Source organism: Lucilia cuprina, chromosome 4 (assembly GCF_022045245.1).
Source record: "Lucilia cuprina isolate Lc7/37 chromosome 4, ASM2204524v1, whole genome shotgun sequence".
In the NCBI taxonomy this organism is placed as follows: domain Eukaryota; kingdom Metazoa; phylum Arthropoda; class Insecta; order Diptera; family Calliphoridae; genus Lucilia; species Lucilia cuprina.
The window spans coordinates 47,868,825-47,888,754 of NC_060952.1; the positions used below are offsets into that span (position 1 = coordinate 47,868,825).

At 31.4% G+C, this 19,930-nt stretch overlaps 1 protein-coding gene across 9 annotated transcripts in view; it reads right to left on the bottom strand.

Moving 5' to 3' along the window:
• Positions 1-19,930, bottom strand: part of LOC111681379 — a 297,068-nt gene that overhangs the window by 27,014 nt on the left and 250,124 nt on the right. For all 9 annotated transcript variants that reach the window (XM_046950221.1, XM_046950219.1, XM_046950217.1 and 6 more), the window contains 2 exons: positions 3,321-3,953; positions 3,133-3,244 (listed from right to left, as the gene is read on the bottom strand). In XM_046950221.1, the coding sequence (XP_046806177.1) occupies positions 3,133-3,244; positions 3,321-3,672 (464 nt within the window). In that variant the 5' untranslated portion in view covers positions 3,673-3,953. The remainder of the gene's footprint in view (positions 1-3,132; positions 3,245-3,320; positions 3,954-19,930) is intronic.

Sequence of the window (19,930 nt, forward strand, 5' to 3'; positions counted from 1 at the left end):
CCACAGCAGAATCAAAAGAGTTTGTTGTGGAATTATATAATCGTTTATTTCCACGCAATGAGCTGGATGAAGGATTAGTTGATTCTGATGTTGATTTAAGTATGTTTTGAAATTGATAATTATACAGGTCTAATTTCCGATTTAAACAGCACAATAAGTGGTATGCAAAATCCAAGATAGACCAAAAAACAGCATTCATCATTATATGATAATTTTATAACAAAAGAATGGAAAAGCTATAATTCTTTTACGTATAACTGCCTTTTAACAATCCAACTTCAACATTCAAAACAAACAAAAAATCGATCTCTTTTTATACCCTTCACCTTCGTGAGAAGGGTATATATAATATATGCTGTTGGCGTCATTGAGTTGTTGTTCATTTTGTTTTTCTTTTGGTGTAATAATAATGTATATGGGAAAAATTTTAAATTTATAAAACTAATATGTTTAAAATACACTATGGTGAAGGGTATATAAGATTTGGCTCAGCCGAATATAGCACTCTTACTTGTTATTTTTGAGAATTAATTTTAAAAATATATGTATGTTATAAAAATGATTTTAAAATGAAATGTGTTTCATTTTATTCTTTACAATATAAAACCATATACATTACATAAATGCATTATAAATATTGAATTCCTTGTTAATATATAAATAAAAAAGAAAAACCAGTTAACCGGCTTTTTTTATACAAAACCGTATTAAAAATTGGAATTTTTCGAATTATTCGAAAATTGGTTTTTGGAATAGACCGGTTTTTTGAATACTCTAACGTTGTGTCAAGTTACCCAACTTTTAGAATCGACGTTTTTTTATTTTGATGAAATTTGCAACAAGGTTAGTACTATTGGATAGTAGGTCAAAAACTATATCGGTCAAGAGTGGCCGATAAAGCTTATACAATTTTCTTTAAGATTCCATAATGGTAAAAAGCTAAGGAAAGTGAAACATTTAATTTGAATTATCTAGTTTCGACTATAAATCTTTGGTCCCATTTGTAACATTAAAATTTTCTCAGTCAGACTGTCAGTCTCTTAAACGAACAATAGGACCTAAACTATTGTTGTAGTTTGATTTGTATTCAAAATGGACAAAAACAGTTTACATTTGGACATGGCCTCCATATAAGTATTTTTATGAAATTATACTTAAATTTTTTTATGAACCAAAATTCATTTTATATTTCATATAAATCGGCAAATTGAAATTTGCTAATTGTAAGTTATATTATATATATTTTTTTTAGAAACTGAAATTTTACTGATTCGATAAAATTCATGATGTCGATACATATTAAAAAACAAATTTTGATCACCTTGGATAAAAAAATATCATGATGAAATATATGACAGTATTTAATCATAATAAGATATTTTAAAATTGTTACAATAACGATAATATGTTTAGACTACAATCATAATTTTAACCATAACCATGTTTTTTTCTCTGCGTGCTCTTACAGAGAATTATATCATTGTAAATGAATCGTTCAAAAACCAAAAAATAAAGGTATTAAGATATATGCGTTTCACAAAAATTTGTTATTAGAAATGTATCACTCTCTGGGATTCGGAATTAATTGATAATTGACCCAATTGCTAATTAAAGACCCTTTTCAAAAAATCTTCCAGATGTTTATATTTTGGTTTTAAATGTTATAAATTTAGTACTTTTTAATCATAAATGCGTTTTTCATTAAAGAAAAAAGTTCGTGTTCACCGAACTTTGATAACCGAACAAAGTTCTGGTTCGGCGTTCGGTACCGAACGAAATTTTGAGTTCGGTTGGACTCCACTTATTATATTTTATAATTTCTTTAGCGCTTTAAATGCATTTGATAGCCTGAAAATAATTTCCCCCCGGGGGCATGTTAACTTGGCGAGACCTCCGCCTTGGTGATATTGCAATCCCGGGGTATATAGAGGTGGCCAATACCTCCGGTCTGACCGGGACTGAAAAATTGGTTACAGTCCTTGCATAGACTGCCAGAGGTCAGACCAGAGCACCGCATAATCTGGTACTACGGGTGGCGAGTTGCCCGCAGGACTATGTCCTGGCTGGTCAGTTGGTTGGGAAGAGTAATTGGCGGTTAAAAGACTGATGCATGATAATAGTCAATATTTCGGGATAAGTTCGGTGCTGTTGCCGAAAATCAACAGATACCCCACAGAGGAGTGACTGTGGGACTAAGCATTGGAAATTTTCCTTCCTTGTCCAGATATGTTCAGAGTATACTCTGTTCATATCAGACTTGCCACAGCGTGTCACTGTGAGTAAGAACAATGTCTACGGCTTATTGATGGATCGTGCTTCGGTGCACCGGTTACGTCTCTAGGTGCTGTTGCCGAATCAACAGAGCCATAGTAGTGTGGTTGTCTTTCAACGTGACTACTTTGGCAAGAGATTAGATAGCTCGAGTACTCCAGCAAAGTACTTGCGCATGGACCGGTCATAGCCAATGTGCAAAAATTGCCACCTGAGTCTTCATTGAAGACAAAGGGGCGATGGTAGACCGTTCTCAAGTCTACCCTGTGGGTGAAAAAGACCACCGTGAGATAAGGCCGACGCGGCAGGTGCTCACGTTAAAACTCTCAACAGTCAGCCTGAAAATAATATATTTTTTGCAAACAAAAAAATATTGTTTATTTCTAAACATTAAATTTTTGTTTGTTGAAATTAAAACTGAAAACAACAATATTCTATTCTGACGTGATAAAAAAAATTTAGGCTAGTGTCGCACGTTCGATATACATATGAACCATTTGGGAAATTACACAGGAGAGCATAAAAACATCATAAAACTTTGAAATTATTATTTTTGTTAAGCTTTTTAAATATATCCTCAGATATCATGAAAAATTTCCGTAAAAATTTAAATCGCAACTTGCAAAAATAGACACTGAAATTTTGCTTAAATGGAATAAGAGCATATTTATGTATCCATGAATTTTTGTTTAATATATTGTGAAATAAATGATTCTTCATGCACTTATTATCAACTAAATTGGATAATACTTCGACAGCATTAAATACCGTGTATTTACCGCTTTTTCTATCTTTACATTTTTTTTGTTTTAAAATTAAAACACAAAAATTGTTAACTTAAGTATGTATAAAAAAGCTTACCTTTCATCGGCACTAAGAAAATTTCTAGGAAATGTTATATTTTCGGGACTTATCACAGGGTAACTACTGGCCTTTAGGTGCAATGTTACATCTCGAGGCCTGCATTTGCGTTCTGAAAGACACACACACAAATGTTAAAATTTATTCTTAATACAAATTGTAAAAGGGAAAAAAGGTAAATTACTTACGAAAGGCACTTTTGGATTCTTCAATAGCTTTAAATGTAAACATGGCTCGTCGTGTGTCGGGAGGCATACGAAAATGTAGTATTGATACATCTTTGTACGAATTATATTTGAGAAGAGTGTTAGATGGTAGTCGTACTACTAGTGTTTGGTCCTTTGGTATTTTAAGTTGATCCATTCTCTCCTGCGGCATTTCATTGATGAGATAATCATTTTGAGTTGTCGATTGATGCTGTATCTGCAAGCTTGCCTCACATCTGATATCACGTTGATGCATCATCATTAAAATCAACAGTGTAATAATGACAATAAAATCCTTTTCATGCATGCTCATTATATTTACTATCATTGGCATCGATGCGTTTGTTAACTTTGTTTGGCTTTCTTCCTGTTATGTGAAACTGATTGACGTCGTATCGTTGTGACCGTATGTGTGTGTTTGTAAAGGCGTACACAGTTTCTGTCAGTGTGTTTTATCAATATCCGTTAGCAACGTGAATGAGATTCGGTCACAGATTTATTCGCCAGTTTGCGACACACATACACACATAATTCAGTTGTTGGTATAAAACAAATTGCACAAGGCATGAAAAGTAATTACGAGCTTAATGAAAGGTTTTCATCCCTGCATTAATTCTGAAAAATATGATATATAAAAAATTTAGAGAATGTCTGAATGTTTTTGTACTTAATACAAAGAACATTTAACACAGCTATATTTGGGGGGGAGGTGTTGTACGGCCATATGATACCCTACATCTATTATAATTATTAAATATGATTTACTTTTCTTAAATGTTCTCTATATTAAAGCAATTTATTGATAAAAAACTAATTTTCTCAAATAGTTTTAATACTTTTCCAGATTTACTTCATATGAGATACGCCACGTTCAAAATTAGGTTAGTTGATAGGTGAATGTATACCACATTAAATCCGAAATATACCTTAGCCACGATCAGGTATTCTTTCATTGAAAATGTTTATTGGTTAAGACAAAAAACCTTATATAGCATTCACTTATATATTATCGTTCGATAGATAGATAGATAGATAGATAGATAGATAGATAGATTGATAGATAGATAGATAGATAGATAGATAGATAGATAGATAGATAGATAGATAGATAGATAGATAGATAGATAGATAGATAGATAGATAGATAGATAGATAGATAGATAGATAGATAGATAGATAGATAGATAGATAGATAGATAGATTGATAGATAGATAGATAGATAGATAGATAGATAGATAGATAGATAAATAGATAGATAGATAGATAGATAGATAGATAGATAGATAGATAGATAGATAGATAGATAGATAGATAGATAGATAGATGGATAGATAGATAGATAGATAGATAGATAGATAGATAGATAGATAGATAGATAGATAGATAGATAGATAGATAGATAGATAGATAGGTAAACAGAATGATTGATAATAATTATGTGTTCTGAATTCCAGCAATTCCCAAAATATTTTAAGTCTAACGACCGTTTAAATATGATATCACATATTAGGTTTGTTTGAATACATTTCAAAAGTATTAAAACAGGAGAAAAATAAAAAATATTCTCAAAAATATTAAAATTAAACAAACAAAATTCAAGTAAATTTTGTTTCATTGACATTATATTAAAAAAAATTAAAACAAATTGTATGAAATAATTTTCCAAACAAATCACTACAGAACAAATTTTGTTTTACTACTTTTTACTCGATAAAAATATTCAAACCAAAAATAGTAAAAGAGAAACATATTTCTTTTCAAAGAACTTTCTATATGTTACAACATAGCAGAAAAATAGAAGGTAGTGTCAATCTCTCATTATGTTTTTAAATTCTCTATCTGACATTCTTAAGGATTTTGAAGTTTTCGTTAAATTAGCGATACTATATACAATTTAATTTTTCCCATTTTATAATGAAATTTCTATATACATATGCTTTGAAGTTTATGCAAAAAATTTATAAAAATATTTGCAATTCAGTAAGAAAATCGTTCTTTTGAATCAAAATCATATCGTATCATATTCAATAGTCTCTATCTAAAATAACACAAGTTTTCAGGAGAGCAAAAAAACTGTTTATTTCGCTAGTTCGTAAAGATTTATGAGTTTTATCTTCTACAATATATTTTTACGACCATATTCGAAATCATTTTATAAAACGAATTTAAAATTTTGCATTATTTGCAAAATTATTCACAAAATTTTTATCAGATAGAGCTTTTTTCTACAAATTTTTTTCAAAGAGAGTTTTTTATAGAAATATAAATTTTTTTTATTTTTTATTAGACTATTGAATATAGTCCCTCGATATTTATATTGAAATCTTAGAAAACTAATATGTAAAATTAATTAGAGAATAAATATAAGCTGCATTTTTCCGAACTGCGAAAATACGAAATACTTCTGCAAAAATTGAGCTAAACGATATCATTGAACCTAAAATTGATTTAGATAAGAAAATTGTTAAACGATTTTATTTAGGCCGAACATTTTTCCAAATTAGTTTTTTAAACCATCATTAAAAGTAATAAAAATGAAAAAAAAATGTCACTTAATAAACACAAAATATGTTTTATTTATAAGTTTGTAGAGGAAATCAGTAATTTAATTAACTTCCTTTAATATAACTTACATTTTATTTATATTTTTTGTAAAATATTTCTTGAATTCCATTATTATTTTTAACATGTGGACACTCCTGCAAGCGTGCAAGGTAGTGAATTTGGAGTTTGTGCTGATGTTTGTTACAATAAATATGTTTGCACAATAATATTGGACTTATCTATACCCACCTTAAAGTATACCAATCGATTTATAATCATCAGGGAAACCGAAAACATGCTCTAAAAAAGTGTTTTAAGCGCTTTAAATATGCCGTAAAAAACGCAAAATATACTCTTAAAATTTAAAAAATATGCTCTAAAAATAAAATTTTTCATTATTTTTTAACATTGAAAAGCTCAAGAAGACAGAAATTGTAATGAAATAATAAATGTTTAGTGTCATATTTCATCCTACAAGATTTTTTATAATTGATTCATCTCATAGTTTGAAGAACTAGTTTAATAGAATTCCGTTTTACGTTCAGATAACCAATAAATAACATGAAACAATTTGGACCCCAAAAAACATATTTCAAATGACAAAGTTTGACACATTTCTACCAATTGTATTCATAGCTTCTAAACTGACATTTTAATCGGTGTTTTCATAAATTCCAATAATTAGTTTTTTAAACTATAAAAATGGATTGGTCTCATGAAATCCAAAGTAATAGGTTTTATGTCTGATTTAAAATGTAATGCTTTATTTATTGAACAAAAAACTATAACATTGGTTTTCGTGAGAGTAATGTATTTTTTGCAGTTTTTAAGTTCTACAAACGAATTTTTTCAAAATTGTAAAATAGGCTGAAAAATTAAAAATAAAAAAATTAAATTTTATTTTTTTTTTTAATAAAGTTTTGAAAATGTACAAAAACGAAAAAAGCGAAAATATCAAAATATGCACTAAAAGAGTAAAATATGCTCTAAAAACTCGAAAATATGCCTTAAATATGCTAAAAAAGTCAAATCATGCAAAATTATGCTTTTATGGGTAAAATATGCAAAAATATGCTCTAACAAATCGATGCCAAAATTCTTAAACTGGTCTGAAACGTATAAATATCTTATCCATGAGTCCATACGACGCACCACAAAAAACATGCATTTGCCTATTTTGGTTTCCCTGATAATCATTTTCTGTGTCAATTTAGCTATGCCCATTCGTCCATGTAAACATTAGAATCAATTTAATGAAATTTGGTACATGATATTCTATTGAAAATAGTTATGATTGGTCAATTATTGCAATTAGTCCCCAAACAACTGAACTTTGTAGTCAAAGTACAGGTCGCAGCTAAAGTAACTAATTGTTATTGATGGTTCATTAGAGATAAAATCATATTGAAGGAGACTTGATATTGCCACAAGGAGTATATGCACATAATCTTTGTTAAGAAAAATACCGTCATCAACAATGATTTTAATTATTATATTCTGAGTATTATTTTTCGCTCTGAGAATAATGTTATTTACTTATTTTTATATTTTGTTCACAAAATAAGAATAATTTTCAGATTTTTATTTTTTACTTAGAAAATAATAATTATTTGTTGAGTTTTATTATTTAACTTATAAAACAGAATATATTTTTTGAATTTTGATAATATAAGAGAAAATTTAAATGTTTAGTGCATGGCATAGCTAATACACGATACAAAACTTGCCACGAAGAAAAGGGCTTTCTCTCTTTACACTTACATGTTTTGTGTGAATTCAACACAAAATATATTGCTTGAGTACATCGGAATTAAGGTAAAATTTAGCATAAAAGTCAATTTATGAAAACTAAATAATTTTTAAAATATACTCATCGTTTAGAGTGTTATATGGTCGGCTAAGTGTCAAGTGACCTAACTTTAAAAATCGATGTCTTCCGACATCTTACCAAGGTTATTTGTACTTTGGGATAGTTGGCCAGACACAAATTTTCAACCTGAATCAGACGGGATCAAAGTTTGACGTTTTGGACATACAGGAATTTATTGAAATTACTGTAAATTTTTACTTATAGGCCTAGCAAAAATTGTCCAAAGGAGTTCAGATAGCTTTTTCTTCATTCTTTCCAAAGAAAAAATTATTATTTTTTTTAATATATAATAAGTTGCGAGTGGGATATCAATTAAAGAAATTATTTTTAACCTAAAAATTAAATGTTTTTTGGCACTTATTTTTCCACTCTTTGCTGTTGTACTTTTACTCAAAAGAAAGCTTAGACCATTGCTTTTAAGAGCTTTGTGGTCACTTAGTGGATGCAAACTTTTTTAACAAAAATTATATTTTAACTCAAAAACTTTGCTTATGGAGATAAAATATTTTTATATATGCATAAGTCCCAATCGTATCCAATTAAGTAGTAATCACAAAGCTCTAAAAGGTAATAGTATAATAAAATTTATTAAAATTATTCGATTAATCGAGAAAAAATATTTGTTTTTTTAATGAATAAATAAAATAAAAAATTCCAAAAATCGGATATTCGAAGAATATTTTACTGTTACTTTTTACACATTTTTATACCCTACACCACTATAGTGTAGATCGATTCAGAATCATTTTTTAAGTCGATTAAGACATGTCCGTCCGTCTGTCCGGCTGGCTGTCCATGTAAACTTTGTGCGCAAGGTACAGGCCGCAATTTTCGGGCCATGCCCGACTAACTTTTCTACTTGTTAATTATAATATTGAACAAAAAATTACATTAATATTTTTAAAACAAATATTTAATTAAAAGATCTGTTATAATTGGAAGAAATTTTTACTATTTTTTGCAATTTATAAAAATTTATATTTTGCAATGTAAAATATACAATGCTTTCTGTTTTAGAAGTGATTGTGTGAATATTTTTAATGTTTGCAATAACGGGGCAGTTACACATATAAGTTTTTTACACAAACTGATTGTCAAAATCCATTTTAAATTGCTTCTGTGGCGTAGGCTGCTGGCAATTTTATGTTTTAAGATGCCATTTTTATTATATTTATTAGTTTTATTCATGCCATCCGCCATAGTTATCTGCGTTAAAGTAATTTTCTGAACGGAATCTTATATGGGGGCTAGGTTTAATAGTAGTCAGACATTGCCCATTTTCAATAACAAACAAACAATTTTTTTGCAAAATTTCAACTCTCTAGGCAGACGGACGGATCGTCTTAGAATCTAATAAGGATCCAATATTTCGATATGTTACAAGCGGAATAGCAAATACTATACACCTCCATCATTTCTGATGGTGGGTGTAAAAACATGTTAAGTTGCACTCATATTTCGTATACATATATCATTGTAAAGTCCTCAGCTTCCTCTTTTAAATCTACTGAGAAATTTAAATAGGTTAAGATTGAACTAAGTTACTGATTTATTAGAACTAAGTTACTGATTGATGTACTAAGATTTTGGAGGTGTTTGCCAAGTTTTATTTACATTTTATTAAATTATTCGAATAATAACTTTTATTAGTTTTTCGTTCGAATAACCGAATTATTTTTAAAATTTAATCGACTACTCGAATAAAAAAATATTGTAAGTTTTTCTTCGAATAATTTGAAACAGGAATAATTGCCAACCCTAAATACACCTCTGTATGACCAAATAGTCCAACTTTTACCCATTCTTAGTACGGCACTTCTTGACCGATAGAGCTGAAAATTTGAGCCTGATAGTACTAAATTGGCATGTTAATCCCCATATATACATATGTATGTGAATGTGAATGTCTACTATTTTGGCATTTAGTTATTGTCTTTTATGAAACACAAAGGTAAAAGGATACACATTTGTTTTGCAACAGATGTTGAAGAATTTTTAAAATAAAAATATTTAGAATGAAATTTTCATACACAAGTTTAACAAACGATCTAACGCATGTTCAATGACTCCCATTAAAATTCGATTAGAATTGTGTTTTTATGTACAGTTTTCACAATCCAATTCGTGCCTTAGTGTGGCATCAACCTTCAGTATTGTCAAACTTGTGCAAACACGACACGCAAGTACAAACTTATTAAAAATGAATTTTTCGTCCTTTCATGAAATTTTTGCTTTGCTTTTTACATCGTTTAATGAAAATTTAATATGTGTCTTAATATATGTTTACATGTGTGCTGATTTTACAAAGATAAATCATGATGACGCTTCAACGTGCCCTGTTGGCAACGTAACAAACTTCTATTAAGCAATCCAAAGTCTGTATAAAATTCCCATTTAATTTAATGCAGAGATGGCCTAAGCCGTAAGATGGAAATAAATCTACCGACATTGTGGGCAAAGTTCAGATGAGTTAAAATAAAACTAATAAAAATTGTATTCTCAGCAGCGACTGAATCTAAAGGAATCTAGAGTCATTTTTCAAGGTTATTTCATATTGGAGCTTTGTTTAGAGTATTCGAATAACTGGTCTATTCCAAAAATCGGTTTTCGAATAACTCGAAAAATTCCATTTTTTTCAAACCCGGTTTCGAATACACCCGGTTAACCGGGTTTTCTTTTATATATTAACAAGGAATTCAATTTTTATAATGCATTTATGTAATGTATATGGTTTTATATTATAAAGAATAAAATGAAACACATTTCATTTTAAAATAATTTTTATAACAAACAATTTTAAAATTCATTCTCAACAAATATTAACAAAAAGAAATCGATTTTTTTGTTTGTTTTGTATGCTGAAGTTGGGCAGATTGTTAAAAGGCAGTTATATGTAAAATATTTCTAGCTTTTCCGTTCTTTTGTTGCATTATATAAAATTATCATATAATGATGAATGCTGTTTTCTGGTCTTTCTTGGATTTTGCATACTTCTTATTGTGCTGTTTAAATCGGAAATCAACTAATTCTTCATCCATCTCAATGCGTGGAAATAAACGATTATATAATTCCGCAAACTCTTTGGATTCTGCTTTGTTGGAGTATTTCAAAATGGTCATTAGTTCGGTGCTTTCTTGAACTTGAGTAAACTATAAGGGTGTTTACTAACTTTATTCTGAGTTCATTAAGTCTTATCATAAACTTGTTACACAATTCTTGTGCATATTGTGTTTTAATTTTCCTTAAGTTGTTGAAAATACGGATTTAACTCTTTTAAAGCTATTTTAGATGAAAAAGGTATTAAAGAAAATTCTAGAAAATCATGATTTACACATTTCCATATTCACGTGATAATGAATTCCATCATGTGGGATATTAACTTAATCTCTTTACCCTTGGTTTTTAACAAAATATTGGAGCCCTTTTGTTTTTCATTCGATTTATTGAAAATCTTTACATATTTGCGTAATTTTATCGGCTTTTTATAAACATATATAACATAATTGTGCATATATGTATTATATAAAATAAGGTAATTTAAAAAACCGGTTATTCGATATAAAAAACCGGCTTGTCGAATACTTCGAAAATATGAAATATTCGGAACCGGTCGGATTTTGAATATTAAAAAACCGGTAAACCGGTTTTCGGGTTTTGAATACTCTAACTTTGATGAAATGTGGATCGTTATTCATAAACATTTTTGTAGCAATTTATGTTCGTTATATTTTGCATTTATCAGTGTTAAAATAATTTTCTGAAGGCGAACTTATATAAGGAGCTAGGATTTAATAAAGCACGATGACCGCCATTCTTGGCCGACACTATTGAGTATGTTAAAAATGTGGACTATTTTAAATAATAAAGCATTTAAGTTGTTTACCTTAATTCGGAAATATTTTAACATTTTGTTGGAAAAGTGATTTTCTAAAAGAGGGATTATATGGAGGCAAGGGTAAATATCATCCTATCCTTACAAATTTTAGTACATGGCTTTACGTTTGCATTAAAGTTATGTATGCTGGATTTAATCGTGATACTAGTGTTTTAGATTTCATTATTTTTATTTATAAATATTATATTTTTTATAATACCCAATTGTATTTTTTATCAATTTGCTGAATTAATGGGATTGCAAACGGGTTTTATTGAAATATGTCCAAATTGGGATGTTTTTAAAACATTCATTCCCAATCCTAAGAGAAGGGATGAATGACCTACTGTTCAGATACAGGTATTTACGTCTGCCCTTTATCATTACAGCAACCGATTTCCTCACATTCAGATGAAGTCCCCACTTGGAGAAGTATTCCGCAAGCCTAGCCAAATATACGTTCACACGAGCATTAACCGTCCTGGCCCTCGGTCCCGATGCCGCCATGAGGATATCATCTGCATATAAAAGCAGAAGGTCGCCTTCAGAAGGCGGGGGGATATCACTCATGAGGACATTGTACAATACAAGACCCAATAAAGAACCCTGAGGCACTCCTGCAACCACCGATATCTCACCGTATCGGGAATCTCCCACTTCCACGCAAAATTCCCTGTCTCTTAGAAAATCAGACACCATCCTACACAACCCTATGTCGAGACCCTTGTCCATAAGCTTATAGACAATGCCATCCTGCCAGGCAGTGTCAAAAGCTTTCTCGAAGTCGAGACTCACCGTCATCGTACGGTATCTCTTGTCAAGACCCCTTGACACATAATCTGCAAAGACCATAAGTGCGTGAGAGGTGGAGTATCCCTTCCTGAAGCCAAATTAGGAATCTAAGAGGGAATTGTCCCCAGTCAGTCCATCAGTCAGTCTAGTAAGTATGAAATAATCAAACAGTTTCCCTAGTGGTGATAAAAGGGATATAACTACCACAATGCCTGGGGTGAGATCCTGGTTTCAGTATTGGCACAATCAATGCCCTTTGTGGCGTGTTTTTTTTTTTCAAAACATAATCTGGGATACCGTTTAATCCACTAAACTTTTTATTAGACCTTTTTCTCAAGGCATCTCCGATTGACTCTGGTCGATCCCGCCGGGGGCATGTTACCTTGGCGAGACCTCCGCCTTGGTGTTATTGCAATCCAGGGGTATATAGAGGTGGCTAATACCTCCAATCTGACCGGGATTGAAAAATTGGATAGATTGCCAGAGGTCAGACCAGAGCACCGCATAATCTGGTACTACGGGTGGCCATTTGTCGCAGGACTATGTCCTGGCTGGTCAGTTGGTTGAGGTTCCTTCGAGATCCACGTAGTGGCTGTGGTTTAAACCCAAATTCGCGGGAAGAGTAAGTGGCGGTTAAAAGACTGATGCATGATAATAGTCAATATTTCGGGATAAGTTCGGTGCTGTTGCCGAAAATCAACAGATACCCCACAGAGGAGTGACTGTGGGACTAAGCGTTGGAAATGGGTTGGAGTCAATTGTATATGATACGGAATGAATGTAGAGGTATGCGGGCCTCATCCACCCGTATATCTAAATGAGTGTGTCGTATGTTTTTCTCTATGAATGCGTCGAATAAATGAGATGTGTGCTGGGTTGAATGATGATGGATGAAAGGTATCATATACAAGTGATACCAATTAATTTTCTTTCCTTGTCCAGATATGTTCAGAGTATACTCTGTTCATATCAGACTTACCACAGCGTGTCACTATGAGTAAGAACGATGTCTACGGCTTATTGATGGATCGTGCTTCGGTCCACCGGTTACGTCTCTAGGTGCTGTTGCCGAATCAACAGAGCCATAGTAGTGTGGTTGTCTTTCAACGTGACTACTTTGGCAAGAGATTAGATAGCTCGAGTACTCCAGCAAAGTACTTGCGCATGGACCGGTCATAGCCAATGTGCAAAAATTGCCACCTGAGTCTTCATTGAAGACAAAGGGGCGATGGTAGACCGTTCTCAAGTCTACCCTGTGGATGAAAAAGACCACTGTGAGATAAGGCCGACACGGCAGGTTCTCACGTTAAAACTCTCGACAGTCTGACTCTGGTCGAATGAAACCAAGTTCATTTGGATCAGTGACATTCGCAAGAGTATTGCCTCAAAATACCGTCAAAGGACCTCCCTGCCCTAGGGATGCAATTCTATCCTTCACAGAGTCAGTAAAAGCGTCAGTGTCCGTTCTTTGTCCACGTTGATGTACGTTATAAAATTGGTCTGCCAGGAGATCAGCCTTTACATTATCGTCCGATGTCAAATTTCCCCCTAAGTCAATAAGATCGTTTACTGTATTCCGTTTGTTAAGTAAAGCTGCTTTCTTGATTTTCCTAAAAATCTTGTCATTTATCCGTATGTTACAGAGGAAATCCTCCCAGTGTCTGCGTTCATATTCGGCAATGGCGCCCTGAATTATCCTATTAATATTAAAATGTTAAATCGGGTGGGGTCCTCATGTGCTCCAAGCTTGTATGAAGAAAATCAATTTATCCGACAGGCCGTCCCCCCTTTGGAATTGTTTTATGGCTTGTGAAACTATGTCCTGCAAAAGGACATAGTTTCACAAGGTTGATAGAACAACGTTGATATAACCACGTTACTTTAAATATATTTCTATTTATTACTCGAATATTAGTTTAATCCGTATATGATAACGCGAACTTGTTGTCAGCTATGGTCAAAAAAGTTTGAAAAACGGCCATTTCAAATCTATAATTTCAGTTGTTTTCCGTAATTTTAAACTGATTACGACAAAAATAATTTTAAAATCGTTGTAGAATATTTTTGGTCCACAATATGATTTTTAATGGGATGAAGAGGAAAATTATTTGCGCATTATGTCGAAATAGGTGTCAAAATTGTCGTAATTTTTAGCTCACACCAAAATATATTAAAACAAGTAAGAGTGTTTTATTCGGCTATGCCGAATCTTCTATACACACCATCAAACCTCGTTTGACTCGAATGAAACTTACTTATGTCGAATTTCATCTATAATATAGATTCTATATACTCGTATTTTTAGGCATGTTATAAGCGTTAAAGTAATTTTCTGAAAGGAACATTATATAGGGGGGTGGCTCAATTATGAGTCGATCCTTACCAAATTTATTTGTGTCGAATTTTATCGCTATAATCGTATTTTTAAACCATCAATGAGCGTTAAAGCCATTTTTTAAGGGGACCTTATATGGGTGGTAGGTTTAATTATGGACCGATCCTCATAAAATATTGCACAGTAATTTTGGATCATGAAACTTACTTATGTCAAATTTCATCGCTATATTCGTATTTTTAAACAAGTTATGACTTTTAAAGTATCCTTTTTAGATAAAGAGTTCAAGTATTTAACGAAAGTACCTGTGATCCTGTAAGCTCAAGGTGGTCATTGGTAGTCACAGACGGGACTAGCTTCGATTCACTCCTAGCCTCTGAGAGACGTAAAGAGCAGCAACATAACAGCATGACTTAGCCGGGTAATAAACAAATTATATATTTAAATACTCGAAGCATCTTACATTCATCACAACACTAGACACCAATGCTACTCTGAATAGTTTTACCCAGTCACCTCCAACTGTCGGGTACATTACGGCAGTTACATATAAATATATTTATATACATATGTATGTAGTATATTCTGAAATACATTTACACACGTGTGGTTATATACTAGTCATTTCTTTACATATTGTCTATTTTTAGTTAGAAAAAAATAAAAAATTGTATATAAATTATAATATATAAAATCAACACATGCTTGTTTATGTTTGGTTTAAAAACATAAATTAATTTAAACCATAAATTATGCGGTGTAGTTTATTTTTTTATCTTCTTTCCCTGTATATGTATTCATAGTAAAACGAACATGTAGAGTATGGTAAAGACATAAAAACAGTATCTAATACATACATATTCTTGCATAATAATTTTATATTGGAAAACTACATTTTACATTACACGTTGTATATAGAGATATATGGTTTAAAAATATATGTTACAGGAAAGCTAAGCCTGCAAGATAAAAAATGCAATTTATCTGTTACAAATTTAACATTAATTTGATTTTCGTACCGATTGTTTGCGTGAGTATAAAAACTGAAATCACTTCCAAGATACTTGGATCCTACTTCGACGAAAGCCTGACAGTGATAAAGTGTCCACTCTACATACTGTACATTCTTCTAAATGCGCACGTTCGATTTTGTAAAGATGTGCTCGTAATACGTAACATTCAGACGTAACATTCAGACGTAACATTCAGACGTAACATTACGTAGCAATCTACTAATCTTAGACTTACTTTCTCATTTTGCTCTCATCATGGCCCATTATTGCTCTGACATCTGCCTGAAGCTTGTCTTAAAATTAGGTAAGCGGTGGTATATGTTTGTTTCTGGATCTTCAATAGACTTATAACAGCGGATTCCTATCTGTTCTATCTGGAAATAGCGTCTGGTATATGAACCATTATAGCGGTGTAGATGTTTGTAAAAGCCAAAAATATTGGTTATATTCATATCTTGAAGTATACTAATTGGCTCAGAATGACTTTCAAAGTCAATTTAGCTAAGTCCGTCTGTCCATCCATCTATGTGTGTTCATGTAAAACTGGTGTGAACGCTACAGGTCGCAACTTTCAAAATAGTTAGATGAAGTTTTGCACAGACGGTAGAAGAGGGATAATTTGCCATATCTATCAAACCCGAATAACTAGAAAACCGAGTAATCGATTTTATCATATTATCAAATTTTGTTTTCCTTTATCGATTATCTATCATCCCCAAAAGTTTGAACGAGATTTGCAGACGAGATAAATAACGAGATGAAAAACTATCAAAAAACTTTATATAAATATTTATCATAGAACCATAAAATAAATATATATTCTGGGTCGTTATTTATGACTATCTAGCCATGTCTGTACGTCCGTCTGTCCGTCTGTCCGTCCGTCCGTCCGTCCGTCTATCTGTCTGTTTAAAGCACGATAGAGGCCAAGCGAAAAAAAACTAGAAATATTTTCTATAAGTAAGGTTTATTTGATATTAAAAATGGGCAATATCGGTCCACGTTTTCGTATAGTTCCCATGCAAGTAGCCCCGGAAAACAGTTTTAACAGTCACAACTGTTTTAAAAATGCGAAAACATGATTTTAGCACTGAAATTCGATATAAGTAAGTTTCATACAAACAAAAATTTATATACCGAATTTAATGACAATCGGTTCATAATGAACTCTACCCCCATATAAGGTCCCCCTCAGTAAATGTCTTTAACGCTCACTACTGAATTCGAAACACGAATATAGCGCTGATAAAGGTGACATAGGAAAGATTGAAATGAATAAAACTAAGGCAACCACATCTAAGTTTCCAAATCAAGAAAAAATTTGATTTTCATTCAAGAATTTCTAATGGTCCTTGGTCCTCCATTATGTTTATGGTCCTAATGGTCCTCTTGGTCCTCCATTATGTTTATGGTCCTCTTTCTACCATTCTCGAAAGATGAAGCCTATTAAAATCGGTCCATTAATTTGTCTGCACTCATACAACCGTACCCCTTGCAATATGATGGGTAAATGTTTAGTGTGTCAAAAAAATCGGCTTATATTAGTGGCGTATAGTCCCCATTTCAAAATGTTGGATAAAATTTTAGTATGTCAAGAAAATTCGTTTAAAATTAGTAACGTATGGTACTCCTTATAACCGTACACCCAATGATGATGATTAAGTGTTTAGAGTGTCAAGAAAATTTGACTAAACTTAGCTTAATAAAAGTCTAAATGATACTGCCTTATTACCCTCCATACAATTTCCCTTTCAGAAAATAACTTGAAAATACGATGAACGATTCTGCGTTTATAACTTTAATGTTAACGTATATTCCTCTACTAAAATTTATCAGGGTTATATTAGTTATATTTACGACAACATATAACTATACCTGTTAGAAATACGTTCAAAGAAGTATTTGGGTAGTTTTGTTCCATCGACCTTATAATCTCGACATTACAAACGTATTCCGACTATTATAGAGAACGATAAGAATTTTTTTTTTCATATTTGAGACGCTTTAACAGCAAATATACTTTTATTTGTATATACAACTGTCGTGACATTTCTTCTTTTTTCAAATTACAATTCTACAATCATTCATGTCACCTCCACCTATTTGTATACCCTTCACCTTCGTGAGAAGGTATATATAAGTTTGTCATTCCATTTATAATTTCTATAATATAATTTTCCGACCCTATAAAGTATATATATTCTGGATCCTTATAGATAGCAGAGTCAATTAAGCCATGTCCGTCTGTCTGTCTGTTGAAATCAGTTTTTAGAGGTCCCCAGATATCGGCGAGATCCGAATCTTCAATAATTCAGTTAGACATGCTTTCGAGAAGATCGCTATTTAAAATCAGCAAAATCGGTCTATAAATAACAGAGAGAGCAAAAATGCGAGACAACCTCTGAAAATTTCATCAAAAAAGCCACATTTTTTCATGCTTTGTTAAAAAAGCAACAACAACACTGTGAATTGGATAATGATGTACATGTGCGTGTGGAGATGTGTTTGGTTTTATTCAGCTGTGTAATTTTTTGTATGTTTGGATACTATTCTGTTCTCAAGAACAAGGAGATAAAGCAGTAATATGTTGGTAATACAGCTAATACTTGTTTGAGGGTGGTAATACAGTTTGACGGTGGTATTACAGTACAATGGTTAATATTTCTTTCTGCCACAGTTTATATTTGTTTGTGTGTATGTTATGTGTGACATGTGTGCAGAGATACAAAATAAATAAAAACTGTTTTTTAAAACATACTTGGTGAAGGGTATATAAGATTCGGCACAGCCGAATATAGAAATATTACTTGTTTTTTTTTTAATTTTTCCCTCAACACAATCAATACATATATAAGTAGTTTGCTTTTCAATTGAGGTTTCAATTAGTCATAATTTCTAATACAAATATGATGACAACTGTCATATTTAAATTAACATTTTGGTCAGGTTTTTATTGTCAATTTATCGACCACATTTTACAAACAAATAAACCATAAAAGAAATGTTTATCGAAACAATTGAATAGTCATGTTTTGTTTTGGGATATTAATCCCAAAAATAAATTTCATGCTCATTAAATAATAATAAAATAACAATGGCAGCAGCAATAAATTTAAATTTTGAAAAGCAAACATATTTAATATATAAATTATTAGAAGATTATTATTGTCATCAGAAAGGCGAGAGAGTTTAAATTATTTTGATTTACTGAGTTCAAAGAGTTCATTAACTTAATTTTAAAAATATATTTACATATAAAACCAGGCAAAAAAATTCTCTTAAAACACCTATACATATTGTATAACATCTACGAAAATATCTTTTTCAACAAACTCTTTGTAACAGTTTCAAATTGTAGCAAACAACCACTTCTTTAGAAAAATATTCTTAACAACCTCTTAACAAAATCTCTGCCTTGTGCTAATCATCAAGGCTAGCCACGTGTTTCTATGACTATGATGAAAATACATGACAATTAATTTGTTTTCAATTATCCTTTAAGTATGTAATATACATTTTTTGATGGTGTCTATACAAAATAGTTAAATTTGGATTAGTCCATTTCAGAATTTTTCGAATTTTAAATTTCCCTTTTAAAGCAATAAAAGCCGTTTTGTGGACCAGAAATGCTCTAACAAAAATTTTAACAAGTAAGATTATAGTCGGGCGTGGCCGACCATATAATACCCTACACCTTTTACAAAAATAAAATGTGATTTAGTTGTCATAATAAAGCATTTAAGTTGAATTGTACCTTTTTTCAGACATACTTAAGCCGTTTATTGTTGAATAAAATTGTGGACATTTAAGTGAAAATTCAATGGAGCCTTTTCATAGGGTCTAGGTTTATATGAGGCCCTATGAGTATAGAATTTGTGAGGGTCGACAAGTCAAGCATAGAACTTGATTTTGCAGCTTTTTGTCGAGATACGAGTATATTAAACATAATTATGAACTTAAAGCCCTATTCGGGGGTCCAGTTGTATGGGGGCTAGGTGAAATAATGGACCGATCTTAATCATTTTCCCTGGGAAAATAGAATATAATGTACCAAATTTCATTGAATTATCTTCAAAAATGCGACCTGTAGAAAATGATTTTGTGCCAATTGATATACGTTAAGGTGGGTATAGCACCAATATTATTGTTCGTTATATACATCA